Raw genomic sequence first — 23468 nt, 5'->3', positions numbered from 1 at the left:
TCTGTGCTAGCAACGCAAGGGGCACCAGTTCAATCCCTGATCTAAGATCCTTGGAACTAAGATCCCACATGCCCCGTGGCATGGCCAAAAAAATAAAAATACCTAGTAATAAATCTAACCAAGGAGATGAAAGACCTGTACTCTGAAAACTATATGCCACTGGAGAAAGAAATTGAAAAGACACAAAGAAATGGATGTTCACCACATTAATCTAACAGCAAAAAACTACAAACAACCTAAGTGTTCATACCCAGCAACTGATTAAGTTGGGGAACCTCCATACAACAGCCTACGGTGTCCCTACTAAAAATAGGTAACACACATTGTTATTACCACATACAAGGCATTGTTTTAAGTGTCTCATATGCTTGCTTATATTTCATCTTGATTTACCTCTATTTTATAGATGAGGAAACTAAGGTAGAGAGAGGTGAAGTAACTTGTTGAGAGACTGTGCTATACTGGTTTTGAAGATGGAAGGGGCCTGGAACCAAGGAATATAGATGGCCTCTAGGAACCAGCCCTAATACCTTGACTTTTTAAAATTTTTAGGCCATGCCGCATGGCGTACGGGATCTTAGTTCCCCGACCAGGGACCAAACCTGTGCTCCCTGCAGTGGAAGTGTGGAGTCAACCACTGGACTGCCAGGGAAGCCCCAATACCTTGACTTTGTATTTTGGACTCCAAAAATAAAGAAATTTGTTGTTTTAAGCCATTCAAGTTTGTGACAACTTTTTATAGCACCAGTAAGAAACAGATACAACATAAGGGGTATTAAAATACATGGACAAGTTTCCAGAAGTGCTCTCACTAAGCTAAAATTCAAGGTACAGTCATCAATTTCTGATCTGAACAAAAGGTTCTGTATCATTTACAAACCCACTGTTGAGAGCAGTGCTAGGTCTACAAAAAATTGATAAACAGCTTAGTATAGGTGATTTCCTTTTTTCTGTATAGATTTTGGAAATTAGAAGAAATATATCACAACAGTATCAGTCCTATCAGAATACCTGTTTTTTTTTAAGATGGCAGCTTCAACAAACTAGAGTCTGAGTCACTTTAATGAAACAAGCTCCTCTTAGGCATCACCTGAAACTTATTTTTTTAAATAAATTTATTTTTGGCTGCGTTGGGTCTTCACTGCTGCACACGGGCTTTCTCTAGTTGCGGTGAGCAGGGGCTACTCTTCGTAGCAGTGCGTGGGCTTCTCATTGCAGTGGCTTCTCTTGTTGAGGAGCACGGGCTCTAGGCACACGGGCTCAGTAGTTGTGGCACACGGGCTTATGTGCTCCGCAGCATGTGGGATCTTCCTGGACCAGGGCCCAAACCCGTGTCCCCTGCATTGGCAGGTGGATTCTTAACCAATGAGCCACCAGGGAAGTCCACTGAAACTCATTTTAAGAAGAAAACCTTTTTGTGTTAATACATATTCTACTTGAAATTCCTAAACTCAAAGGATCTAAAACAGGTACTCTAATGCCTTAGTGATATCACACTATTTACAAATATGAAGTTAATACAGTGAATGTGTTTCTACTCCCACTATAAAGTCATCAGATTAAAAAAAAAGTCTAATCAATCACATAAAGGAATATAAAACTATTTATTGACCACTGTTCACCAGTATTTACAATAAAGTAAACAATATACAGTTGAATAACATTCTGATTACTACAAAGTTATTGTTTTTCCTGGCTTCTGCTGAACCAGTAACCCAAAATACTGAGAAGACTGAGCCTACATGTAAGGAATGGGTTGGGGTAAAGTTTGAAAAAACATGCAGGTCAAGTTTAGATTAGAAAACTTTGTTCACTCATTTATTCCTGCAGATCCTAAACTGCCAACATCTCTAACCATCTGATTAGGTTTCCATTAACAAGTCTGAGACACTGCATGTATAACAGTCTTTCATTAAATACAGCACACGGATTTCAACTTCTTAAGAGTGGTTTGCCAAAAGGAAGCTTTAAATGTCCATTTAACTAAGTCTTGCTTGGCTAATAAAAACATACCAGAATTTTTCTATTTTTTTCATTTGGGTTGACAGAGATAAAATTTTCCTTTCAGGAAGGTTTTACATATAAAACTGCATTTACATGATGGTAGATATGGATGCAGATTCTGATAGGGCTGCTTTAAAAAATTATCCAATTTAAATTGTTTAATTTGTCTCATTAATTACAAAATTATTTAATTTGAAAGGTTAAGACTTAAATTTTCAATTTAAGTTGAAGTGATTTCTTATATTGCTCAAAATGATAGAATCCCAGAAACATGGGCTCATCCATGGTTGTGAAAGGCTGTTTTTGTTTTGGTAAATGTGTTTAAACAATAACCAAAAAAACCCCAAACCATTTACATATGTATTTTATGTATACACATACAGAAAACCCAGAATGGTCCTTAGGCATATATGAGTTAAATGCAAATTCTAAATTCTGATTGAGTAATGACTATGGAGATTTTCCCCAACATTTAGAAAAGCTGTTCTCTAATGCAGAGGAAATAATATACCATGGTATCAAATGTTCTTTTCTGCTAAAGGAAGCAACTACAGAAAGCTTTTATTTGTTCAAAGTAACCAGTGCTACAGATGCAAAAAAACCAAAAACAAAACCCCCAAAAAACCCCCCAAAACCCAACAACTTCCCCAATACTACTTCAAAACGAACATATCAAACTTGACTTTCATTAGAATGTAGTTATTTCTTCACACTAATAAATCAAAAAACCAAGAACCAGATTTTATATATATATATAAATATATATAAAAAGCAACGCAAACAATTATTGAGCTTCATCTTCTGGACAAGAATGCCAAGTTAGTCTCTCCTCATAAAAAGCAATTACAATTTGAGGACACTTCATATTTGCCTCTTTTGCCAGCACCAAGTCCGCCTCATCTGAATCTTTCCTGTTGTGAGGAAAAAAAATATTCAGTTAAAAAGTCTAAACTGTTTTTTGTCAATTGATAAGCATTCACTTAAGGATCATAACTCAATCAAAAGGTATTGCTTCAGGGTTATGTGGTTACTTGTGGCTGTGTTCCAATAAAACTTAATTTTCCAAAACGGGCCACAGTTTGCCACTTGTTGCTTTAGCAAAGTAACTAGAATCATCCTTCTAGCAGATAATTACTCTCTACCTAATGATGGTCAACTACTTATAAAACCTAGGTAGATATGTTTTCTAAAAATTCTTACTGTAAAATATAACAGAAATTACCCACACACTTACCACTTCATGAGAAACATTAATTCTCCACTGCTGTCTGTGGCACCAATTATTCGCTCTGGATCAAGACCTCTCGCAAAACCTCTTGGTTTATCAGCCTGTTTAAAAGAGGTTAAATGATTATTTACATAAATGTTCCCACACATTTTTTTCAGAGAGCAAACTAACAATGTTAACTTCCAATTTGTTTTCATGATATATAACTTTTAAATAAAAACCTTCTGATGGTGAAACAAATGACCAGAGCAAGAGCCCATATTTAGTACTAAAACACGTATTAATTTCCATTAAACTTACAAGCAGAAAAAACAAATCTGGATGTCTAAAATATTCTGAATCATAAATTAAGAAAACAGACAAAACTTTCTTCATTCAAAGACACCAAAAGGCAGGAAAAAAACCCCAATCTCTTTTTTTCTGGTAATTCTAAATCAATTAATAATTATAAATTCTTGAAAGTCAGTATTTCAAATTACTTCTAGGAATCGTCTAAATTACCCATGTTATTTTTTAAAGCACACAGAAACTATAAACAGCAAAGTAATAAAAACTTTAAAATGAGACTAATCAGTATTGTAATCAATCTGAATTACAGTAAACCTTATAAAATACTTAGTATAAATCAAAACTGTGGCCTGAGGGACTCCTGGGGATGCCCGAGACCTTCTGGAGTATCTGTTTATCTCTGCAAGATCTCCTCTTTTCATGTATCTGTGACTTTAGATTGTCTTTGCATATCTCCACCAAACAACATAGCACAGCAAATCGAATACAGGACTAATGCCTTATTAAGACAGACACTGACAAGATTTGCAAAAATGTAAAATGCCACTCTTCTCATTTAAAGTTATTTTTCATGAAAAGTTATGAACATGTAATAATCTTCGTCCTTCTTAACTGAATATACAAAACTGTATAAGTTTCTACTTTAATTTCTAATGCAGTTAGTACTGATAGTTATAATCCATATAAACAAGTTTTTTGGGATCCTCAATAATTTTCTAGAGTGTAAAAGGGACTTGAGACCAAAAAAGAGAAGTGCTTACAAAACAAATCCTTTCTCCCCATGAGACTTTTTACATCATTATCTCGAGCTCTGGAGTCAGACTGCCTAGGTTATAATGATGACTCTAACCTTCACTCGCTGTGTGGCTTTGGGCAAGTTAACCTCTTTGTGATTCAGGTTCATTTTCTATAAAATACATACAATTAATACTATCTGTTTCATAGAAATTTTAAAGTATATGAAAAGCAAATTAAGTCATTTAGAACACTGCTTGGCACATTACGAGGGCTCAATACAGGATAACTATTGTTATTAAACAGTGCTTCTGTTGAGCATGTGGTTGACTTCCCATTTACTTACAACTGATTAAGATTGTTACCTTTTTGCCTTGGCTGCTAAAGTGTTCAGAACCAAATTTGTAGCCCACCTCTGTTTCCCTTCTGTAAAAAATGAGGGTAATACCTATGATCTTGACAGAACTGTCATTAAGAGTTATTGGACTGGGACTTCCCTGGTGGCACAGTGGTTAAGAATCCACCTGCCGATGCAGGGGACATGGGTTTGAGCCCTGGGCCAGGAAGATCCCACATGCCTCAGAGCAACTAAGCCCGTGTGCCACAACTACTGAGCCTGTGCTCTAGAGCCTATCTGCCACAACTACTGAGCCTGCGCGCCTAGAGCCCGTGCTCCGCAACAAGAGAAGCCACCGCAATGAGAAGCCCACGCACTGCAATGAAGAGTAGTCCCCACTTGCCGCAACTAGAGAAAAGCCCGCATGCAGCAATGAAGACCCAACACAGCCAAAAAAAAAAAAAAAAAAAAGTTAATGGACTGCGAAGTACTTAGCATCTAATTCAAATGATCAAATTTTATTTTTTTGCGATATGCGGGCCTCTCACTGTTGTGGCCTCTCCTGTTGCGGAGCACAGGCTCCGGACGCGCAGGCTCAGCGGCCACGGCTCACGTACCCAGCTGCTCCGCGGCATGTGGGATCTTCCCAGACCAGGGCACGAACCTGTGTCCCCTGCATCAGCAGGCGGACTCTCAACCACTGCGCCACCAGGGAAGCCCCAAATGATCAAATTTTAAATCCAAAGTCCTTATCAATAAATCTGTATTGTATGTTTAGTCCCCAAGCCTAGATATAATTTAGACCCAAGACCTTTTCCCAAATTGCCGTGTTAGGCCAAAAGGCAGGACAAGTATGTTTTAAAGTTGAGGGTAAAAGCAAGGATTTATGTAATTTGCTCAAAGCCACAAAGAAATCAACGAAGAAAAGATTGGCTCAAAATACACATGCAGTGAATGAACCAATTATCTCATTTTATGCTAATAAAAATTAATAAAAAAAATTATTATCCAAGATTATATACTTCAAAATCAAAGTACTGTTTGGCAATACAAGGATCATGTGCCAAAGTTTTAGTCACTACCACTCACTAATGATCTATAATCAAAATGTGCTATGTAGATTGTTTTCACTGTACTGTAAGGGATTTTCAAAGATCAATTTTGTATTGTTTTTACTTAAGACAACTGGTCTAGATCAGAGGAAATCGTCTGATCTGAAGTCAAATTCATCAATCTATCCAAAGTAACACTAGCACAATTTTAAGTGGTGTAAGCACTTACTAGACATTTACACAATGTAGGGTAAACCATGCCTATCCTTTCTGTCCCAAATATTAAATATTTAACAAAGGGCTTTTAATGATATTTTTAAAGTACTTGAGTTTTAAAAAGCATTTAAAAAATCAAGTCATCCTTTTACAAAAAGCCTTTTTGCTGGCCAATGTTTTATACGTACAGCATCTCTTTTCTTCTTTGATTTGCTATCATCAGATTCACTGTCAGATAAAGATTTTCTTTTTGTTCCATCTTTTTCTTTACCAGCTTTTTGAGAATTAAGAAATGCTTCAATTAACTCTGGACAATCTAAATTTTCTTCGGGTTCCCAAGTATTGTCTGCACTGTGTTCAGTTAAAAAAAAAAAAAAATTCATTCAATTAAACATGGTTCATCACCATCATCCAGATCCATTTAATACATACCTGACAAAAAGTCCTCTGTACTGCAGATATTAATCATTTCCCCCCTCCCCTCACATTCTTTTGAGGAAATCTATACTTCCTTTTGTGTCTACTTTCACAGTTCGTACTAAGTGGGCAATGTTATTACCTCCAAGGTTAACTGAACCTGACTCTAGCAGAATAACTGGAACCAATATTTTTCCAAGTTATGCGGACAACTCACTTTAGAATTCCTCTGGAAGAGCCTTTAAAAAAGGTGGATTCCTGGTTCCCACCTCAAATTACTTTATCAGATTGTTCTTAGGGTTGAGGCCTCCAATACTGTGTTTTAAAACACAGCAATTCAGAGGCGCTCTCAAATGTGAGACAGTATTTTCAATTTCTGCTGGGTACTCAAATTGGGAAGTGATATAAAACAGGGGTTGGCAACTCAAAGTCAAATCCAGCCTTTTGTATGGCTGGCAAACTAAGACTGTTTTTTACATTTTTAATTGGTTGGGAAAAATTGTCACAATAAAAGTCACATGGAATTGAATTTTGGGGCCCATAAACAAAAGCATTATTAGAACACAGCCATGTTCATCTGTTTAACGTATTGCCTATTGCTGCTTTTGTACTACATTCTCAGAATTGAATAGCTGTGACAGAAGCCCACAAAGCCTAGATTATCTACTATGTGACTCTTATTAAAGTCTGCCAATCCCTGATATACAGCAGAGATGACCATTTCCATGTGTTTTTCAGAAGGGCTGGAAAGAAAATGAATATCAATTACCAAATGTGAAAGTAAGATCACCCTACACCACTAGTTACAAGATTGCTAACTTTGTGTGCTCTGATCCAGAAAGCCTTTACAGAACTAGACAGAATGAAATTAATCATTTTAGAGATGCTAGGAAAGATACTTTTAACCTCTGATTACAACTTGGTCTATTGATGCCCAGATTCTACTTCTTAGAGATTAAGATACAGTAAACCTAGTGTAGGACCTGAATTATGATGAGCACTTCTGTTTAATACCCACTAGTATACCTTACATAGCTTCACTATTTTTTAATGTCCTCTGTAGGAAAACCGTGTACATTAGGTATTCTTGGTAGTACAGTATCCAAAGACATTAAAAAGCAAACTGTACTCTATATTATATAAATCTGACTCTCCAAGGTAATCAACTAGACTCAAATCTGCTAGGTTACCACTGCAGGCAAAAGACATGGATGGCTCTTTTTAAACATACCTCAAACAAGATACCCTGGATTAAAGGTGCTTTTAAATTTAAAGAAACTTACAGAAAATGGATAAAAAGATCTTAGACTAAAAACAAATTTTAAATGTTACTTAAGTGCAGTTAAACATATAATAAAAGCACTGAGATCTCTTACTCTGTAAATCCCTTCCACTTCAGGAAATACTCCACCTTCCCATTCACTACACGTCGGTCCAGTACTTTTTCTACCACAAATTCTTCAGGTTCTGCCTCTTCGACTTTTTTACTTTTTCCATTCTGTTTCTTTCCCATTTTTTGCTAAAACAAAACAAGACAGATTTAAGAAATGTCCTTTTTTGATTTTTTTAGTACATTTTAAAGGCTAGAGTACTTATATTACCGTTGCATTTGACACCTAAATTTCCACTTCTATATCCCAGAGCAGATACCTTCTGAAAAGGTAAAAGTTAACAGATAATAAAATAAAGGAATTCTTGATTCTGTGGGTTTAACTCAAAACTATCACCCACCACCCTTCAGTGAAATAATACAATCAAAAACATTCTTTGAAAGCAGTGTTTTATCTTTTCCTGGTCTTATTTCTATGTAGTCTACAAGACCAATTTTAGTAGAGTTTTCACTCATTTTAACCACAGGACAGCAACAAACAACTATTAGAGAATGATACAAAGGAGAATAACTAGTAGTGACAGGTCTTATTAGTGAACCATAGACCCATTAAAACTACAGCCCCCAAACACTAAGACCCCCTTTCCCAATTGAAACACCGATGTTAAAAGCCTCGACAATTTAAGAGAAAAGATAACTGCAGAACAAAAACATGGTTCAGAACCCTGATATCAATTGCAGGGTCAACCAATGAGACCATAAATAGGTTAAAAAGGACAAGATCATTTCCCCATAATCTCTGTACATAATGTCACTGACCACTCGGAACAAACCTATAATGCTGTCACTTTAAGAGGCCAAAATGCTGGATCATTTTAATTATCTAATGTGAAAAAATCCTTTTCTTGGCTTCTCAAGAGAAAGACTCTAAAGTGGTAGCCAATGAAACTAACTTACAAGTTTTTAGGTTAGATTTTTTTTTTTTTTTGGTATAACACTCTTTGAGAGAAGCAGGAGACCAAGCTCAACAGAACAATAACTCGAAACAGATTTGTTATTGAAAATGGATAAACTTTCAAAAAAACCCAGAAATGGTTATTAAGAGACTAAGGGGGGAAATCCCACATGTTATGTTCATCTTGGAATCATTTCACCTTAAAACAGGTGCTATTAAAAAAAAAAATTAATTGCTCAGTCACTAAAGTCATCCCTCCTAAAGCATGTAAGCAGAAAAATTAACAGCTATGCCTCAAGACTGCAAAGGACATTTAAAAATATGTAATCATTTAGAGGTGTACACACACATGTAAGAAATAAAAATCCTCTGAAACTTAAATAATGCAGCAAACACCTGATTTTGTTGGATACCATTCCCCATGTCAGGTCTTATAACTTTCATTAGTCAAGATACTTGGGTACTGCACCCAGTCAAATAGCCTTCTGCCTCCATACAGTACAAGGAAGGTAATGATGGTAGTAGTGGAAAGAGTGAAGAAAAACTGGTATAGACCAAAGCTTATCAGACACTGATCCTAAATGAAAAACGAAAAAAGTATGTCCATGAAACTAAGAGGCTAACAGAGTAAACAGGAAAACAAAAACAAACACAGAAAATGAAAGCTAAAAAAAATTTGGTCAAAGAAATAAAGTATTTACTACTATGGCACCCATAAACTAGTTTCAAATGCTCATCCTTTTCTTTTTAAAAGAAAATCCACCCACTTTCCCATTTAAATTACAGCACACATTATCTCACAACACTAACAAAATTATTTTAAAATGCAAAGTTAGGTAGATTCTGAAGACTATCAAACTGTATGCAAAGCAATTTAATTTTAATAGACGCATCTATTTGCTTTCTGTGTCTATACTCATCCTCATAGTCTCAGGGACAGCTATTTCGTTTCCCATCCAATACTTCTGATACTGGTGATTGTAAAGCCAATTTAATTATCTACATTTTGGTTTACTGATTATGAAATTTGAAGGACAGTTCAATCCTGAGGAAGCACAGATTATGCTTTGTGCTTTTTCCATTGATGGCTTTGATGGGAATAAATTATGCCACCAGACAGGCTTTATATTTAAATGTTTCTCAGGATGTTTGACTTTGAAGTGCAATCTAATGATGAAACAAATTAAAAATCACGAACGTGCCCTTTATATTGCAAAACTCAAGGGGAGAATACACAAACCAAAACCATTTTGCTTTATTTAGATGTTTACACTCACCTTTATATACTTGCAATTGTTATTAACGCAATGTGTTAGAATTAAATACCGTGGGAACCATAACTTTGAATTTCGTGATTTTTATGTGAATATTCCAACGATTATGTTAAAACTCCAAAGTTGATATGGCTGAATACATACATGTCTACAGGTTTACAGAAGTTTTAATGAAGCCTAAGAATGCAAACTGTGGGTTTAAGAAAACTGCTGGAGAGAAAAAACTTAATTTCTCAAAAGATGCAGATCTAGTTTCCTCTTTCCTGGACGTATGTGTGATGTTTTTTCATGTCGTGTATTAAAAAAACCACACTGCAATGATTTAAATTTAAGACCCTTCTGTATTTTAGAATAAGCAAGTTTGAAATATGACAGTGACCAAAACAATTCGAAACATTCAATGACTTTTGTCTCCATCTAAGTGTACAAGGTAACCGTTCTTTAAACAGGGCAATGCTGAAAATACCTGCTTTCCCTAGAATTCAGTAGAGTGATTTCGAGAATAGTATGCCAATCAACAAGGGCTTTATTGCTTTGTCTGTGTATGCTTATAACATTCTTCCAGGTCACATAACTTTTTGTATCTTTATTTCAAGATAAGAATACTTGGTAAAAATTCATTTCATGCTACTCTCCCAAGATTAGGTTTCCCTAAACGAATCAAGACACTATTAAACCAAGTCAATAAATATCTCAATGTAGTAATTTCCTTTTTGCTCCTAACTCTCCCCATAATAACAGTGGGGAGAGAAGGGCCTGGAAACTATTATATGGATATAAATTTCTCAACCACAGAGATGCAAAGTTATAATTTTTGAAGAAAGTTTGTGTTAGATCCTTAAATATTTTAGGTTGTCATTAACTTACCAATGTAGTTTTATTGGACGCCATTTTTTATTGCAGACTTGAAGAGCTATTACTAGAAAAATGCATGACAGTTAAAAAAGTTTGCAAGACACAAAAAAGTAGCTAAACATAAGCTTTGTTTGGATTCCAACCCCCACCTAGGTAACTCACGTTATCAAACATGTATACAAACCCACAGAGAAGCAGTTTTGAGATTCTGCACAAACTAGTGATACACACCTAAGAGTATATCAGTGTTGTAACCAAGTGTACCTAGATAACCTTACCGGGCACGTTAGTACCCGAGAAAGCTTTAGGTAAAAAATAGACAATTTTTTTTTCCCAATCCAAATCCCACTTATAACAGAATTTTTAAAAAAATGGCCAAATAGTTTGGTTCAAAATCAAACGACTGCCCGAACGATCACAATAACCAATTATTGTGAATTTCTCCTCTACACTTAACAGTCCAAAAAGTCGCCTATGTAATGTAATCCCAACCTGGTTTCTTCTTAGCAGCCTTCCCTTTCCAATCACTAGTTAAAAAATTAAAGGAAAAACACACCGAGATGTTCCAGTCCCATTTCGTGCCACTTTTGAAACCAAATCACTTCTTTTCTGCACTTTCATCCGCTCCCCTCAAGCCCCTGCCCCACTCGGCTTAACAAGGCCTTAGCGCCCGGCCCCCGCCCCGCCCCCTCCCCCCCTCGGGAGCGCGGGCCTCGTGGTCAGCGCATCCGCGGGGAGAAACAAAGGCCGCGGCGCGGGGGCTCAAGGGCACTGCGCCACGGGGCCCGCGCCTCCCCCGACCAGGCGGCGGCCACGTAACGGAGCGCCCGCCGCAGCCTCCGGACATCGGGCCGCGCGGATACGGGAGAATGCACCGCCCTCCTTGGAGGCCCAAGTCGCCGACCGAGGCCAGGAGGGGAAGGAGAGCCCCTCTTCTTGATCCGGGATGGGGGAGGGGAGAAAGAAATGCGCTTTGTCTAGAAATAAGGCAGTTGTCGCCACAGCTTTCAACCTTGGGGAGGAGTCTCGTCCCCTAAACCAACTACAGACGCCGGCCCAGCGCCAGGCCCGCCGCGGGGTCTCTGTTCGCTTCTCCTTTCCTTCCCACCAGCTCCTGATTCAGGGTCGGGCGGGGAAGGGATGGGAAGCGGGGGAACTGGGGGCCTCTGGGGCGCATATGGTATCTTAAGCAACACCACCGAGTGAAAGCTAGAGAAAAAGAAAGACACCGACTTCACCGCCTCCGAGCTGCTCCGGGTCCCCGGTCTGCACCGTCTCCGGCCCTGCGCGCCTCAAGCTCCAGCCACATCCGAAGGGGAGGGGGCTGGGGAGCTGCGCGCGGGGCCGTCGCCGGGGGGAGGGGAAGGTGGCACCGCCCACGCCCGGCGGCCGCGAGGGGCGGGGTGGGCGCGCGCCGCGCAGTGCCCGCCGGGAGCCCGAGCCCGGGAGGGAGAGGGGGAGGGGGCGGCGACGGTGGCGCTTACCGTTCGTGGCGTGGCGCCTGGTGGTCCCCGGAGGGAGGGGAGGGAGAGGGAAGGTTGGGGGTGTTGAGGGCCGTGACCGAAGTCTCGGCGGAGGTTTTTTTCTGCTTTGCAGCAGTAGTGGCTGGCGCCAAAACAGGACTCCGCCCACTTCCTTGCCCCTGGGGTTGGGTGCCTCCGAACGCTGGGGGTAGGTGGGGGGGGGGAAATCGGGAAATAAAAACGAGCGCCCCTTTCGACTACCCGCGAGGTCGACCCCGAAAGCGTTGGACAGGGTTGGGTTCGTGGAGCGTGAAGTGTAATTTTTTGACTAGAAGTCGCTTCGGGTGTTTCCGGAAGGGGCCGAGTCGGTCCTCCGCGCAGAGGAGGAAGGGTGGGGGAGGGAAAAGGCAGGAGAGAAGGCTACTAGGTTTTTTTTAAGACGGGGGGGGGGGGAGATTATCAAAGCGTTGCTATAAAGACCACCTCCGGGGTTGAGGGGGCTGGACCTCTGGGCTGAAGATTAAGCTCCTCCCAACAGCGTTAATTTCAAAATGCGCGACCGTTTCTCACCTGCCCTGCGCTAAGGCGGGGGCTGGACCCAGTTCCGAGAGTCACATACGCAGAACTCGAGCCTTCCACAATTCACAGAGCCCTTTTACGCAACTGACGTCAAGCACCACTACTGGCCGCAAGGGGGAGGGGCACGTACTTGGCGCAAGGAGGTCGTAGAGCGTTCCCGCCATTGGCGGCGGTTAGGGCGTTTACGCAACGGCCTGACGTAGGGGAGGACGCGTTAGTCGGGGGGAAGGTTCTAGAAAAGCGGCGGCAGCGGCTCTAGCGGCAGTAGCAGCAGCGCCGGGTCCAGAGTGGAGGTGCTCCTAGCGGTGTTGTTTCTCGACCAGCGGCAGTTCTCACTACAGCGCCAGGACGAGTCCGGTTCGTGTTCGTCCGCGGAGATCTCTCTCATCTCGCTCGGCTGCGGGAAATCGGGCTGAAGCGACTGAGTCCGCGATGGAGGTAACGGGTTTGAAATCAATGAGTTGTTGGAAAGGGCATGGCGAGGCCGTTGGCGCCTCATTGGAAGTCGGCCATCCGCCTCCGTGGGAGAGCGGCAGCGAAATTGGGCCACTTCAGAAGCGGCTGGTCTCAGGATGTTTTTGAAGAGGGGTCGTTAGTGGAGGCCTGATTGTACAGCGCTTTCCCCACCCTCAGTCTCCCGGCGCCATTTCCCTTTGCTGGGGGTGGGGGATGGGGAGCTTCCACATGGCGGACGCAGCCCCACTTTAGTGAAAATGGGGCGCGGAGGCAGGAATTCTTACTCCCCTTTTACAGCACGCTGGTTTGGGGGCCCCGGCGTGTCCGCGCTTGAGCGTTTCGGCGGGCCTCGGGTCCTCGCGAGCGGGACTGCGGAGCTTCCCCTCCCCCCTCCCGGGAACCGGATTTGGCGGCCGCCATTTTCATTTCTCTCCTTCCTCGCAGTGTTTTCCTTTTAACTCTCTAAGTTCAACTAGTTTGACTCTTTTAACAAAGAATAGAACTGGTTAACTATTTTTTTTTTCTCGGACTGTTTTCATGCCGTTTCGAGGTGGACTCCTAGTGTCTTGTGAGCTCGGGTCTTTAAAGTCTTGCGCACCTCATTAGAGGCTCGCTCCCTTCCCCTCGATGAAATGGCGCCATTGCGTTCAGGAGCCGCACCGAAGGGCGGGGGGAGGGGGCGGCGTTCTCCAGGGCGGGTTCGCAAGGCTTAGGAGGTAAAACCGTGTAGGGTGTCGGGCCCGGTTTAAGGCGAGCGGTAGTATGAAGACCACATTTTGTTTTCCATCCCTTGTTTATTTGAGTAATGGTTTTATCTGGGTCTGCGGTAACTAAAAAGGCAGTTGAATCGTAGGAAACTTCAGAAATGAAGAATCAGATTTAGAGCCATCAGCTTACTACCGACTATGTGGGGAGGCCGTGGGGGAAGGAGGTCTGTGGGGGGCGGTATTTGGTTCAGAATCCTTTATTTTCCTGAAGGATTCTCTTTGAAACGTAGTATTTGTATTTTAAATATTATTTTTACTGGGAAATTTAATCTTTATTGGGCAAGACCACAGGTATTTATTAGTGGTAAGTTAGAAATCATGATGAAAATGAAATAAAAATGACTTTATAGTTGTACTCTGGTTAAAACATGGCTCAGTCCTTCAATGCGTGTATTGCTATATACAAAACTTTTAGGCTGGGCCGCTATGTTTTTGAACTTTGTCACTTGCTTTTCTCGTTTATGTTTGCAATCATGGTTGATGATTACATTGATAAGCATAAGGTCTCAAGCCAAGGGGGTCTACCTGGGTATTTTCCTTGACCCTAAGCACGCTTATAAAATAACTTTGTTTGTAATCGATAGTGGACAGCGGGTAAGTTTGGAAAATGAGGTAAGTAATGAGTTTTTGCCTTTGTTAGTGATTTGTAAAAGTTGTTGTAGATGTATTTTTTAATCTATTTAATTTAATTGGGTTTTAAAAGGTCTATTAACTGACAATATTTGGAGTAAATAAAATTTGCTTAAGAGTCCAAATATCAGTATGCTAAGTAACTTCTGTAATTGTTTTTTAAGTGTCTCAGGAGCTAGTTTGATAATTTGTTTTCAAAATTTTCAGAATCCTGAAAAGTTAACTATATAGGGAAAAAACTGAATTGCTTATCGCTGTATTTTCTGAGCTGTTGGGAGAATGTCATGCATGGAGAGAGGAACTTCATAGAACTATGGGTTGAAAGTTGTAATGCTGTTTGATAACAGTTGGTCACGGACATTGTGACTAACTTTCGTTTCTGAATATTCTTAGTTTTTTAACCTAGTCAACTGAAAACAATGACCCAGCCTGCTTTAACTCATAGCCCCAAATACAGAGCTGTTAATGCAACTTATTTGCTTGCTGGTTTGTAAGGATTGAGTTTTCAGACCAGGCTCTTTTTTTTTCACATGTGAAAGTTGTTTATGCTGTGTAATTTGCCAGAAGACCACTAAGTTCAACATGGTGAAGTGTAAATTGTAGTACTTTGTAGCTACAGGATAGTCGCAGTGGTCATTTAAATATTTTTATGGCTTTGAAAAGTGAGATGATCACAGTGTCTTACTATGTTTCTGCTTTTAAGCTCAGTAACGGTTCAGATTGTTTCTGTGTTGTCTACATGTCAAAAACTAGCTATGTTAAAACTTAATTAAGTTTTAGACACCGTTAATTATGAAAGTTATTCTGCCTTGGTCAGAAGAGAGGTAAATTTTACGGATATTTTGGTACATACATTGAACGCTTAAAATTTTCTGTAATGGAGAGTTGGTATATGGGGAGAGAACAATACTAGGTTTTTGAAAATTGCGTTACATTAGAATCACCACCAGAGGGAGCAATGAAGAGAAACTCACTTTTCAAATAACTGAATCCTGAAATAAATGGCAACTCTTGGTTATAAAAAGGCAACAGTTTTTATATTTTAAAAATTTATATTTAAACGGAATATTTAAAAGTTCTCTGTTCTGGGTTATAGGATTGAATGCAGATTTTGATAAGAATCTTAACTTTTCAGTCACCAGGGAGTAGATTTGCTCCTTTTTCTTCAGAAAGTTTTTTTTAAACTAAGTTATGCTAGATTTGTTTAAAATAATTTAATGTGAAGTAAATTTAGATCAAGCGTTAATGATTTTGAAACTTGTGTAATTCAGCTGAGGCAATTTTTTTGGTGTAACACAACTAATGCAGTTTAACATATGGTTTAAATTTGATGTAAGTTTTTTTTTTCCCCCCCAGAAAACTTTAGAAACTGTTCCTTTGGAGAGGAAAAAGGTACTCTGCCAGCAGGTCACCTCATATTTAAGAATTTAATTTCCTGCATACAAAGAGAAAATGTAAATAAAAATTGAAATGATGTTTTCCTTTGCAGAGAGAAAAGGAACAATTCCGTAAACTCTTTATTGGTGGCTTGAGCTTTGAAACTACAGAAGAAAGTTTGAGGAACTACTACGAGCAATGGGGAAAACTTACAGATTGTGTGGTACGTTAAGTGTGGAAGTGCTTAGGGATAGTAGTCCTTCAAGTGTTGGGTTTCTCTGTTTAAAATGAGTGAATCATGGAGAAAATCACTTTAAAATTCATATTCATTATTTTAAAATGCTGTAAGTGATGAGATTAAATGGTAACATCACTCCTTTGGATTTAAAGGTAATGAGGGATCCTGCAAGCAAAAGATCAAGAGGATTTGGTTTTGTAACTTTTTCATCCATGGCTGAGGTTGATGCTGCCATGGCTGCAAGACCTCATTCAATTGATGGGAGAGTGGTTGAGCCAAAACGTGCTGTTGCAAGAGAGGTGAGCAAATACATAACTTGTTTGTTCAAACAGTTTTGAGGAAAATTCCATTTCGCTCTTGCTCAAGATTAGAAAGTGACTTTTGAAAGAACAAAGTTATCTGTATTTAGCTCAAAGTGTTTTTGTTTCTTTAATAGAGCTTCGTTGGGTTTCTGTACTTATAATTTCCTAGACTAAGTTATTTCAAAGATTAGGTTCTTATTCATAAGGTGCCTTAGTATTTGGTCATAGGATAGAAGCCATGTATGTTACTCAGATAGTGTGCCTTCGTTCATGTTTGTGGTTTCTTCAGTCAGGATGATTTTTTCTGTTTCAGGAATCTGGAAAGCCAGGGGCTCATGTAACTGTGAAGAAGCTGTTTGTAGGTGGAATTAAAGAAGATACTGAGGAACATCATCTTAGAGATTACTTTGAGGAATATGGAAAAATTGATACCATTGAGATAATTACCGATAGGCAGTCTGGAAAGAAAAGAGGCTTTGGGTTTGTTACTTTTGATGACCATGATCCTGTGGATAAGATTGTGTGTAAGTGTCCATAAGTGCTAGGGGTGTGGCTTTTTCACATTTTAAGTTTTGAGTATGTTAACACCTAAAACTTTGTTAAAGTAAAGTTTAACTTGTAACTTGGCTAATATTATAGGATGCTGACTTAATGGACTCTGAACTTTTCATTCCAGTGCAGAAATACCATACTATCAATGGTCATAATGCAGAAGTAAGGAAGGCTTTATCTAGACAAGAAATGCAGGAAGTCCAAAGTTCTAGAAGTGGAAGAGGAGGTAACTTCAATTTCATTTTTTTCTTAAGATTTATTTGTATAAGTGTTTGTTACTAACCAGGGTATTTATTGTAGGCAACTTTGGTTTTGGAGATTCTCGCGGTGGTGGTGGAAATTTTGGACCAGGACCAGGAAGTAACTTCAGAGGAGGATCTGGTAAGTCCGCCTTCTAAGTTTAGAAGGGTGAATGTGCTTGAAAACTGAGTGAGTTTTAATTAGAATCTAGGAAATCCAGGCTAATTTTTAAAAAGTTATTCTTAAGTTCTAATGTAGGTTCTGTCCTGATGGGATATTCTGATTTGGCTAGGCAAGAGGTAACATTTTAAAAGTCCTGTAGTTATAGTCAAGGGCAAATAATTGCATAGATCCTTTATGGTTTTCAGTTTCTGGAAAAGTTAAGATAGTGCAGCCATCTTAAATTTATGAGGTCTTCCTGAATAGTCGGTGGAAATACTGTAGAGACTTATGTGTAGATTTGAAGAGGTCTGTGTCTTTGTTTTTTGCTTTGGGCTTTATATGTAGGTTAATCTGAATTAAAGTAGTGGGGTGCCAACAGAAATACTGCCCCTGTCCATTGTCATTCCTTTTCATAAATGAATATCTTAAGTGGAGGTTTGCCAAGTCCAAGCCCCAAATCAGGCAGTTACCTGATGATGAAGTGGAATCACATACTTTAGTGTATTTTTAACACTAAAATACAGCATAAAATATACAGTAACACCAGTGTACAGCTTAAGGGGAATGGGTTCCTAATAATTCTTATTCATAGATACTAATAGATAACGTGGAGGAAGGGAGGGTAAGGAATTGAGTGGCATGAACCACAGGAAAATAATCTTTTTTTTCCTGCCCATAACAGATGGATATGGAAGTGGTCGTGGATTTGGGGATGGCTATAATGGGTATGGAGGAGGACCTGGAGGTCAGTTTCTTCTACACGTCTTAAGGTTTAATCACACTGTGTTGTCCGTTTTTGAGTGTATACATGAAATTTTTCTTAATGTTTTACCTTTTGTAAAGGGATTAGGTGATAATGGTTCAGTTATTTGGATTTTTATTCTGATTTGCATCTTACCTGTTGTAAATTATAAAAGGAAAAATATGGTTGTAGGTGTTTGTATTTTTGCAAAATCAATTGGGTAGATTTTAAATGAGAATTTAAAAATGCTGTTTAAAGCTGTCCTGTTGTTTTTCAAGCAAGAGAATTGGAGATAGATGTGATATTTTGTATACTGTTTTCCTGAAAAAGTATAGAAAAGTGGTTACGAGCAAGATCAACATGTAAGGGGAATGTATATAAGAGCCCTGTGTTGTCTTAGCTCTTACCAAGATGAGTCCAGGAGGATAATGTTCCAAAAGTCCCCGAAGGAACTTTTCCAAAACATACACAAGTGTGCTCCTGTGTCTAGCTAAGGTGGTGAGCCACTGTTAAATTTATCAAGTGATATGTTTTGTTGAACTACAGAAAAGAGTGATACTTGCTGACAAATGTCTTAATAGAAAGGAACAAGACATTTAAAACTGATCTAAATAATAGGCCTTATTTCTGGTTTTGACCTCATTAGGCATGACTTAGGAGTCACATAAATCTCACTATTTCCAATATTGCTTTGAAATCCAAATATTTGAGATTTGAGAAAGATGAGTTTTTGTACTTACTGCAAGCAATCTGAGAATACCAGTTTAAGTTTAATTACATGCGCAAGTTTGCTAATTTCTGGTCCTCCCCCCCATTTCTACTCAGGAAAAGGGTGGTGGGCATTTTATTTAAGAGACATGGTAATTCACAGGGAAACATGAGTTGGGAACTTAATCTTTTGGACCAGCAGGAAGATGTGGTACTTCTACTTTGTTCCATTAGTCTACACATCTTGTCTGCCCCACCCCACCTACAACCTTACACAAAACATAAATAGGATTTCAGGATACCTTCCAGAGAATCCATGATGTGTCTTTAGTTTTAGGGGAGACCTGTGGCATTACAGGTATTTGTTTATAAAGGTTTTATCCAGTTGTTAGTGGGTAGGCACTCCCCACCCCCAACCGTTTACCAAGGATGGATATTAGAATCTACCCTTGAGGATTTTAGAGATTTTGTAGAACGAATATCTTACTTAAAAAATACGTGTTTTGGAAAGCTGGAAGTGGGTGTTCAAATGGCATTGAAAATATTAAGTAATTACTTAAAGGCTTATTTTATAATAGGTGGCAATTTTGGAGGTAGCCCTGGTTATGGAGGAGGAAGAGGAGGATATGGTGGTGGAGGACCTGGATATGGCAACCAGGGTGGGGGCTACGGAGGTGGTTATGACAACTATGGAGGAGGTAATAAATTCACCTGCATCTTTATGTGGGAATTTGGATTGGAATTAATGATTTTCAACACGTGAGATTTTTCATTTCATTGTTGTTGATGGTTGTCTTTTAAAAAAAAATGTAGAATTGTAGATAGGTGTTTTGCATTTATTCTGATTTGTTTCTGTGGGAATTTTAAGTACTTAGCATGTACCACTGGTTTAATATTTGGTTGTGTTATGGGGTTTATTGTACAGAAATTTCCAAATTTTTTACAGGAAATTATGGAAGTGGAAATTATAATGATTTTGGAAATTATAACCAGCAACCTTCTAACTACGGTCCAATGAAGAGTGGAAACTTTGGTGGTAGCAGAAACATGGGAGGACCATATGGTGGAGGTAATTTATTAGATTTTTCAAATTTGTGATGAAAATATTAAGTGTTCCATGACTTTGAAGAAAGATAACTTTCAAGTTTATTTATGCTTGGGTAACACTTCCCATCAAATACAGTGTTATTGAGAGTAAATTTTGGGGAAAATAAAAATGTAAGATCATTGGGGGGGATTGTTGTGGTGGGATGTTCAGTGATATAAAATATTTTGGGGTTAGTGAAGTGGATTAGATGTTTTCAGTGGCTTGGGTGATTAAGAAAAAGCCAGATAAAATTGCTGAGCATATTGCAAGTGGTGTAAATTTTGTATGACTCTTAGAAAGCTAATTTAGTAAATCTGAACTTTTCGTTCAGATCATCGTTGAGAGTTGTTAGTGGGACAGAAATAGATTCCTTATGTTTCTTATGCTGGGTATACTTTCTTAAAAAATCTTTTAAATGATCATGGAAGAGAGCCCTCTAAAGGAGAAGCAGTAGTAAAATGTTTTCAAGTTTAAAGGAAAAAATTGAAAAATCTGTGAATCTGGATAATTTAATCTTGAGTTAACGAGGGTAACTAGAAACAAGTATGGTCTCTGATCTGCATGTTTTAGGGAGTGTATGGCTGTAAAATAAAATCAACTGTAGAACTTGGGAAATCAAAATAAGTTTGCTTTCTCTTGTTCTGATAATTCTAGGAAACTATGGTCCAGGAGGCAGTGGAGGAAGTGGGGGTTATGGAGGGAGAAGCCGATATTGAGCTTCTTCCTATTTACCATGGGTAAGTAGCTTTTAAGTTTCACGTTATTAATGTCTTGGGAGACCTAGCTGCCAGGAGTTAAAAGCTTTTTAGGATCATGTTATCTTTCCTTAAAATCTGGTTAGATGGATAATTTCATAACCTATTTTTTTTTTACTCTTTACTTCTGTTGAAACAGGCTTCACTGTATAAATAGGAGAGGATGAGAGCCCAGAGGTAACAGAACAGCTTCAGGTTATCGAAATAACAATGTTAAGGAAACTCTTATCTCAGTCATGCATAAATATGCAGTGATATGGCAGAAGACACCAGAGCAGATGCAGAGAGCCATTTTGTGAATGGATTGGATTATTTAATAACATTACCTTACTGTGGAGGAAGGATTGTAAAAAAAAAAAAAAAAAAATGCCTTTGAGACAGTTTCTTAGCTTTTTAATTGTTGTTTCTTTCTAGTGGTCTTTGTAAGAGTGTAGAAGCATTCCTTCTTTGATAATGTTAAATTTGTAAGTTTCAGGTGACATGTGAAACCTTTTTTAAGATTTTTCTCAAAGTTTTGAAAAGCTATTAGCCAGGATCATGGTGTAATAAGACATAACGTTTTTCCTTTAAAAAAAATTTAAGTGCGTGTGTAGAGTTAAGAAGCTGTTGTACATTTATGATTTAATAAAATAATTCTAAAGGAAATTGTGTAATTATAGACTTTTTATTTTAAATAAGTTAAGGAGTGGGTAGTATAATTAAGGTCCATTGCAAAGCTGTTGTTATATTTGTGTAAGATAAATGCTGGTCAGATACAAGTGTGTTGTCTGCAATTCATCAGGATTAAATTATCTAGATAACTTAAGGGATATCTCTGCAAGGAGAAACACCTTTTTAGATCTTTTAGATGCTGCTTCTTCAATGCAAGGAAAGGAAATAACCCCAGCGAGGTACTCTTCAGGGATACAGGTCTAGTACAAGAGAACTCTTGACGGCTACTAAGTTCAGCCAGTCTTAAGAAACTGTGCTGTTTCTACAAAGCTTTAACTACAGTAGTTTATAAGGATGCCAACGAAAGCTGAGGGTGTAGAGCAAAATAGTTCTAAGCTTCAGTTAAACTTCTTTAGGTAAGATCTCATTTACTTTTCCTTTCTTAATTTTCCTCCCCAAAAGATAAACTAATACTCTTTAATGGTCTTTCAGTATAGTGGTTCTCATGTAGTTTAACATAGCTATAAATTGAGTTTAACAATTTATAAACTCAAGAGAATAATTTTATAAACCCTGTTTTCCAATCTGTCATTTACTTAAATTATTTTGGTTGTTTTTTTTTCCCTTTTTTTCCTTCTTTCCCATCCCCCTCCCCCTCTATGAAGATTCAGGTGCTTAACATATCATTTTTTTCCCTGCTGGAATTTTAGCATTGATATGAACCATGGACACGTATATTCTGCTGCCACAAAGACTGTAAAGTGCTTCATTTCAACAGCTGAGGCAAGCCAAGTGATCATTAATAAAGCTTTTCTTGGTTCCTTCAGTGGTGTTGGTAGTGAAATGGTAGGTAAAAGTTAGGCTGCAAGTTGAATGAATCATGAAATTTCCCATCGTTACACCCTTGTGTATTCACATTTCTTGGATCAAGCGTTTTGAGTGAACTAGGGATTTTTTTTTTATTAAAAATAAAGACGTTTTGTTCTTCTGTTATTTTGATACGGTTCTAGCTTTACATGCTTATCAGGATCAGGCTAAGGAGAAGGTAGGGCAAGATGGTTAAATCTACTTTCAGATAATTTATATTTATGAATAAAAGTGTCTACATTATAAATCTTGTATGTATCCAATTCTAAATACTTAGGTTTAAATGTGGTAATTCTTTCCCAATCCCTAACCTATAGGAGAGACGTAGGTTGGCTGCTGAAGTTTCATTTCTTAAATGTCATCAGAGATTGATTGCCTGGCTTTATTGCCTTTTCAGGAATGTGATAATCAGGGCATATTCTACTGTATGCACCTGTGAGTCTTCTTTGATCCCAAGACCACCACTGAAATTATTTAGGTTCTTTGGACAAACATGATAAACTTCTTCAGATACTTTTTTTTTCCTTTGGCAGGAAGGTGTCTTGCTGCAGGTAACTAATGAAGAAGTGGTCAACCACAGAATCTTCAAGAAATAAGAAATTCTGTACCATCTGAAAGTAGTTCTTGTTGGTGCCTTCATTTTAAAAAGCACTCTTTAAGATTAAAGGGAAATGTTTTCTGATAAAATAACAGACTTCATTTAGTACAGGTTCTTAATATAAAACAATTACAAATTGAGTATTGTTTGTAACAGAGTAACATCAGTTCAGCTAGAGAGAGAAATGTATCGTGTTTTGAATTAGGTTTTGTGAGTAGACAGATTAAAATTCTATTTTAAATATAAAGTTTATTAAAATAAATACTTTTGTATTCAAATACTTGGTGTAATGTTTACACATAAAATGTGAATCTTGTTCTATGAACATTAAGTTGTCTAAAGGATTGCCATCCACTAGATTTCTAAAGCAGTTTCACAAAGCAATGCATATTGCCATTTTCCTTTCAATATGGATAGACAAACGAGAAAAGCACTGTGGACATTATTGGCTGTCCCTAATAAAATGCCATTCTTTATACACTGTATATTCAGCGTTTGAATAATGCTACAGATTTCTGGCTTTGCCTTGTATGTTTAACATTGCTGGTGGTGTTTTAAAAGTCATTACAGATTCTAACCAGCTAAAGTGGTCCAACCAAGTTT

General features: G+C 38.4%; 2 protein-coding genes across 8 annotated transcripts; one reads left to right on the top strand and one right to left on the bottom strand.

The window, feature by feature from the left end:
* Nucleotides 1–1585: 1585 nt before the first annotated feature.
* CBX3 (chromobox 3) lies at nt 1586–12194 on the bottom strand. Of its 2 annotated transcripts, none has more exons than XM_029233967.1 (6): nt 12176–12194; nt 10704–10755; nt 7654–7796; nt 6049–6211; nt 3239–3333; nt 1586–2915 (listed from the first exon to the last, which is right to left on the bottom strand). In XM_029233967.1, exons 2-6 carry the CDS (start codon nt 10725–10727, stop codon nt 2789–2791), a joined length of 552 nt encoding a protein of 183 aa, XP_029089800.1. In that variant the 5' UTR covers nt 10728–10755; nt 12176–12194; the 3' UTR covers nt 1586–2788. The 2 variants fall into 2 exon arrangements, with proteins under 2 accessions (XP_029089800.1, XP_029089799.1); XM_029233966.1 differs by lacking the exon at nt 12176–12194 and adding an exon at nt 11925–12045.
* Nucleotides 12195–12937: 743 nt separating this feature from the next.
* HNRNPA2B1 (heterogeneous nuclear ribonucleoprotein A2/B1) lies at nt 12938–23143 on the top strand. Of its 6 annotated transcripts, none has more exons than XR_003795110.1 (13): nt 12958–13171; nt 15943–15978; nt 16076–16186; nt 16354–16500; nt 16817–17027; nt 17180–17281; nt 17356–17436; nt 18140–18202; nt 19486–19605; nt 19854–19976; nt 20649–20731; nt 22111–22183; nt 22801–23143. XR_003795110.1 is itself a non-coding variant. In XM_029233093.1 (12 exons), the coding sequence occupies exons 1-11, from the start codon at nt 13166–13168 to the stop codon at nt 20708–20710; spliced, it is 1062 nt and encodes a 353-aa protein (XP_029088926.1). In that variant the 5' UTR covers nt 12952–13165; the 3' UTR covers nt 20711–20731; nt 20889–21394. The 6 variants fall into 6 exon arrangements, 4 of the variants coding, with proteins under 4 accessions (XP_029088928.1, XP_029088926.1, XP_029088929.1 ...); XR_003795109.1 differs by having other exon boundaries at nt 22111–22246; XM_029233093.1 differs by lacking the exons at nt 22111–22183; nt 22801–23143 and adding an exon at nt 20889–21394 and having other exon boundaries at nt 12952–13171.
* The last annotated feature ends 325 nt before the right edge of the window (nt 23144–23468 follow it).

The sequence above is a fragment of the Monodon monoceros genome, unplaced genomic scaffold (assembly GCF_005190385.1).
Source record: "Monodon monoceros isolate NGI ecotype Baffin Bay Population unplaced genomic scaffold, NGI_Narwhal_1 Super_Scaffold_2, whole genome shotgun sequence".
Taxonomy (NCBI): domain Eukaryota; kingdom Metazoa; phylum Chordata; class Mammalia; order Artiodactyla; family Monodontidae; genus Monodon; species Monodon monoceros.
This window is presented reverse-complemented; position numbering and strand designations above follow the sequence as displayed.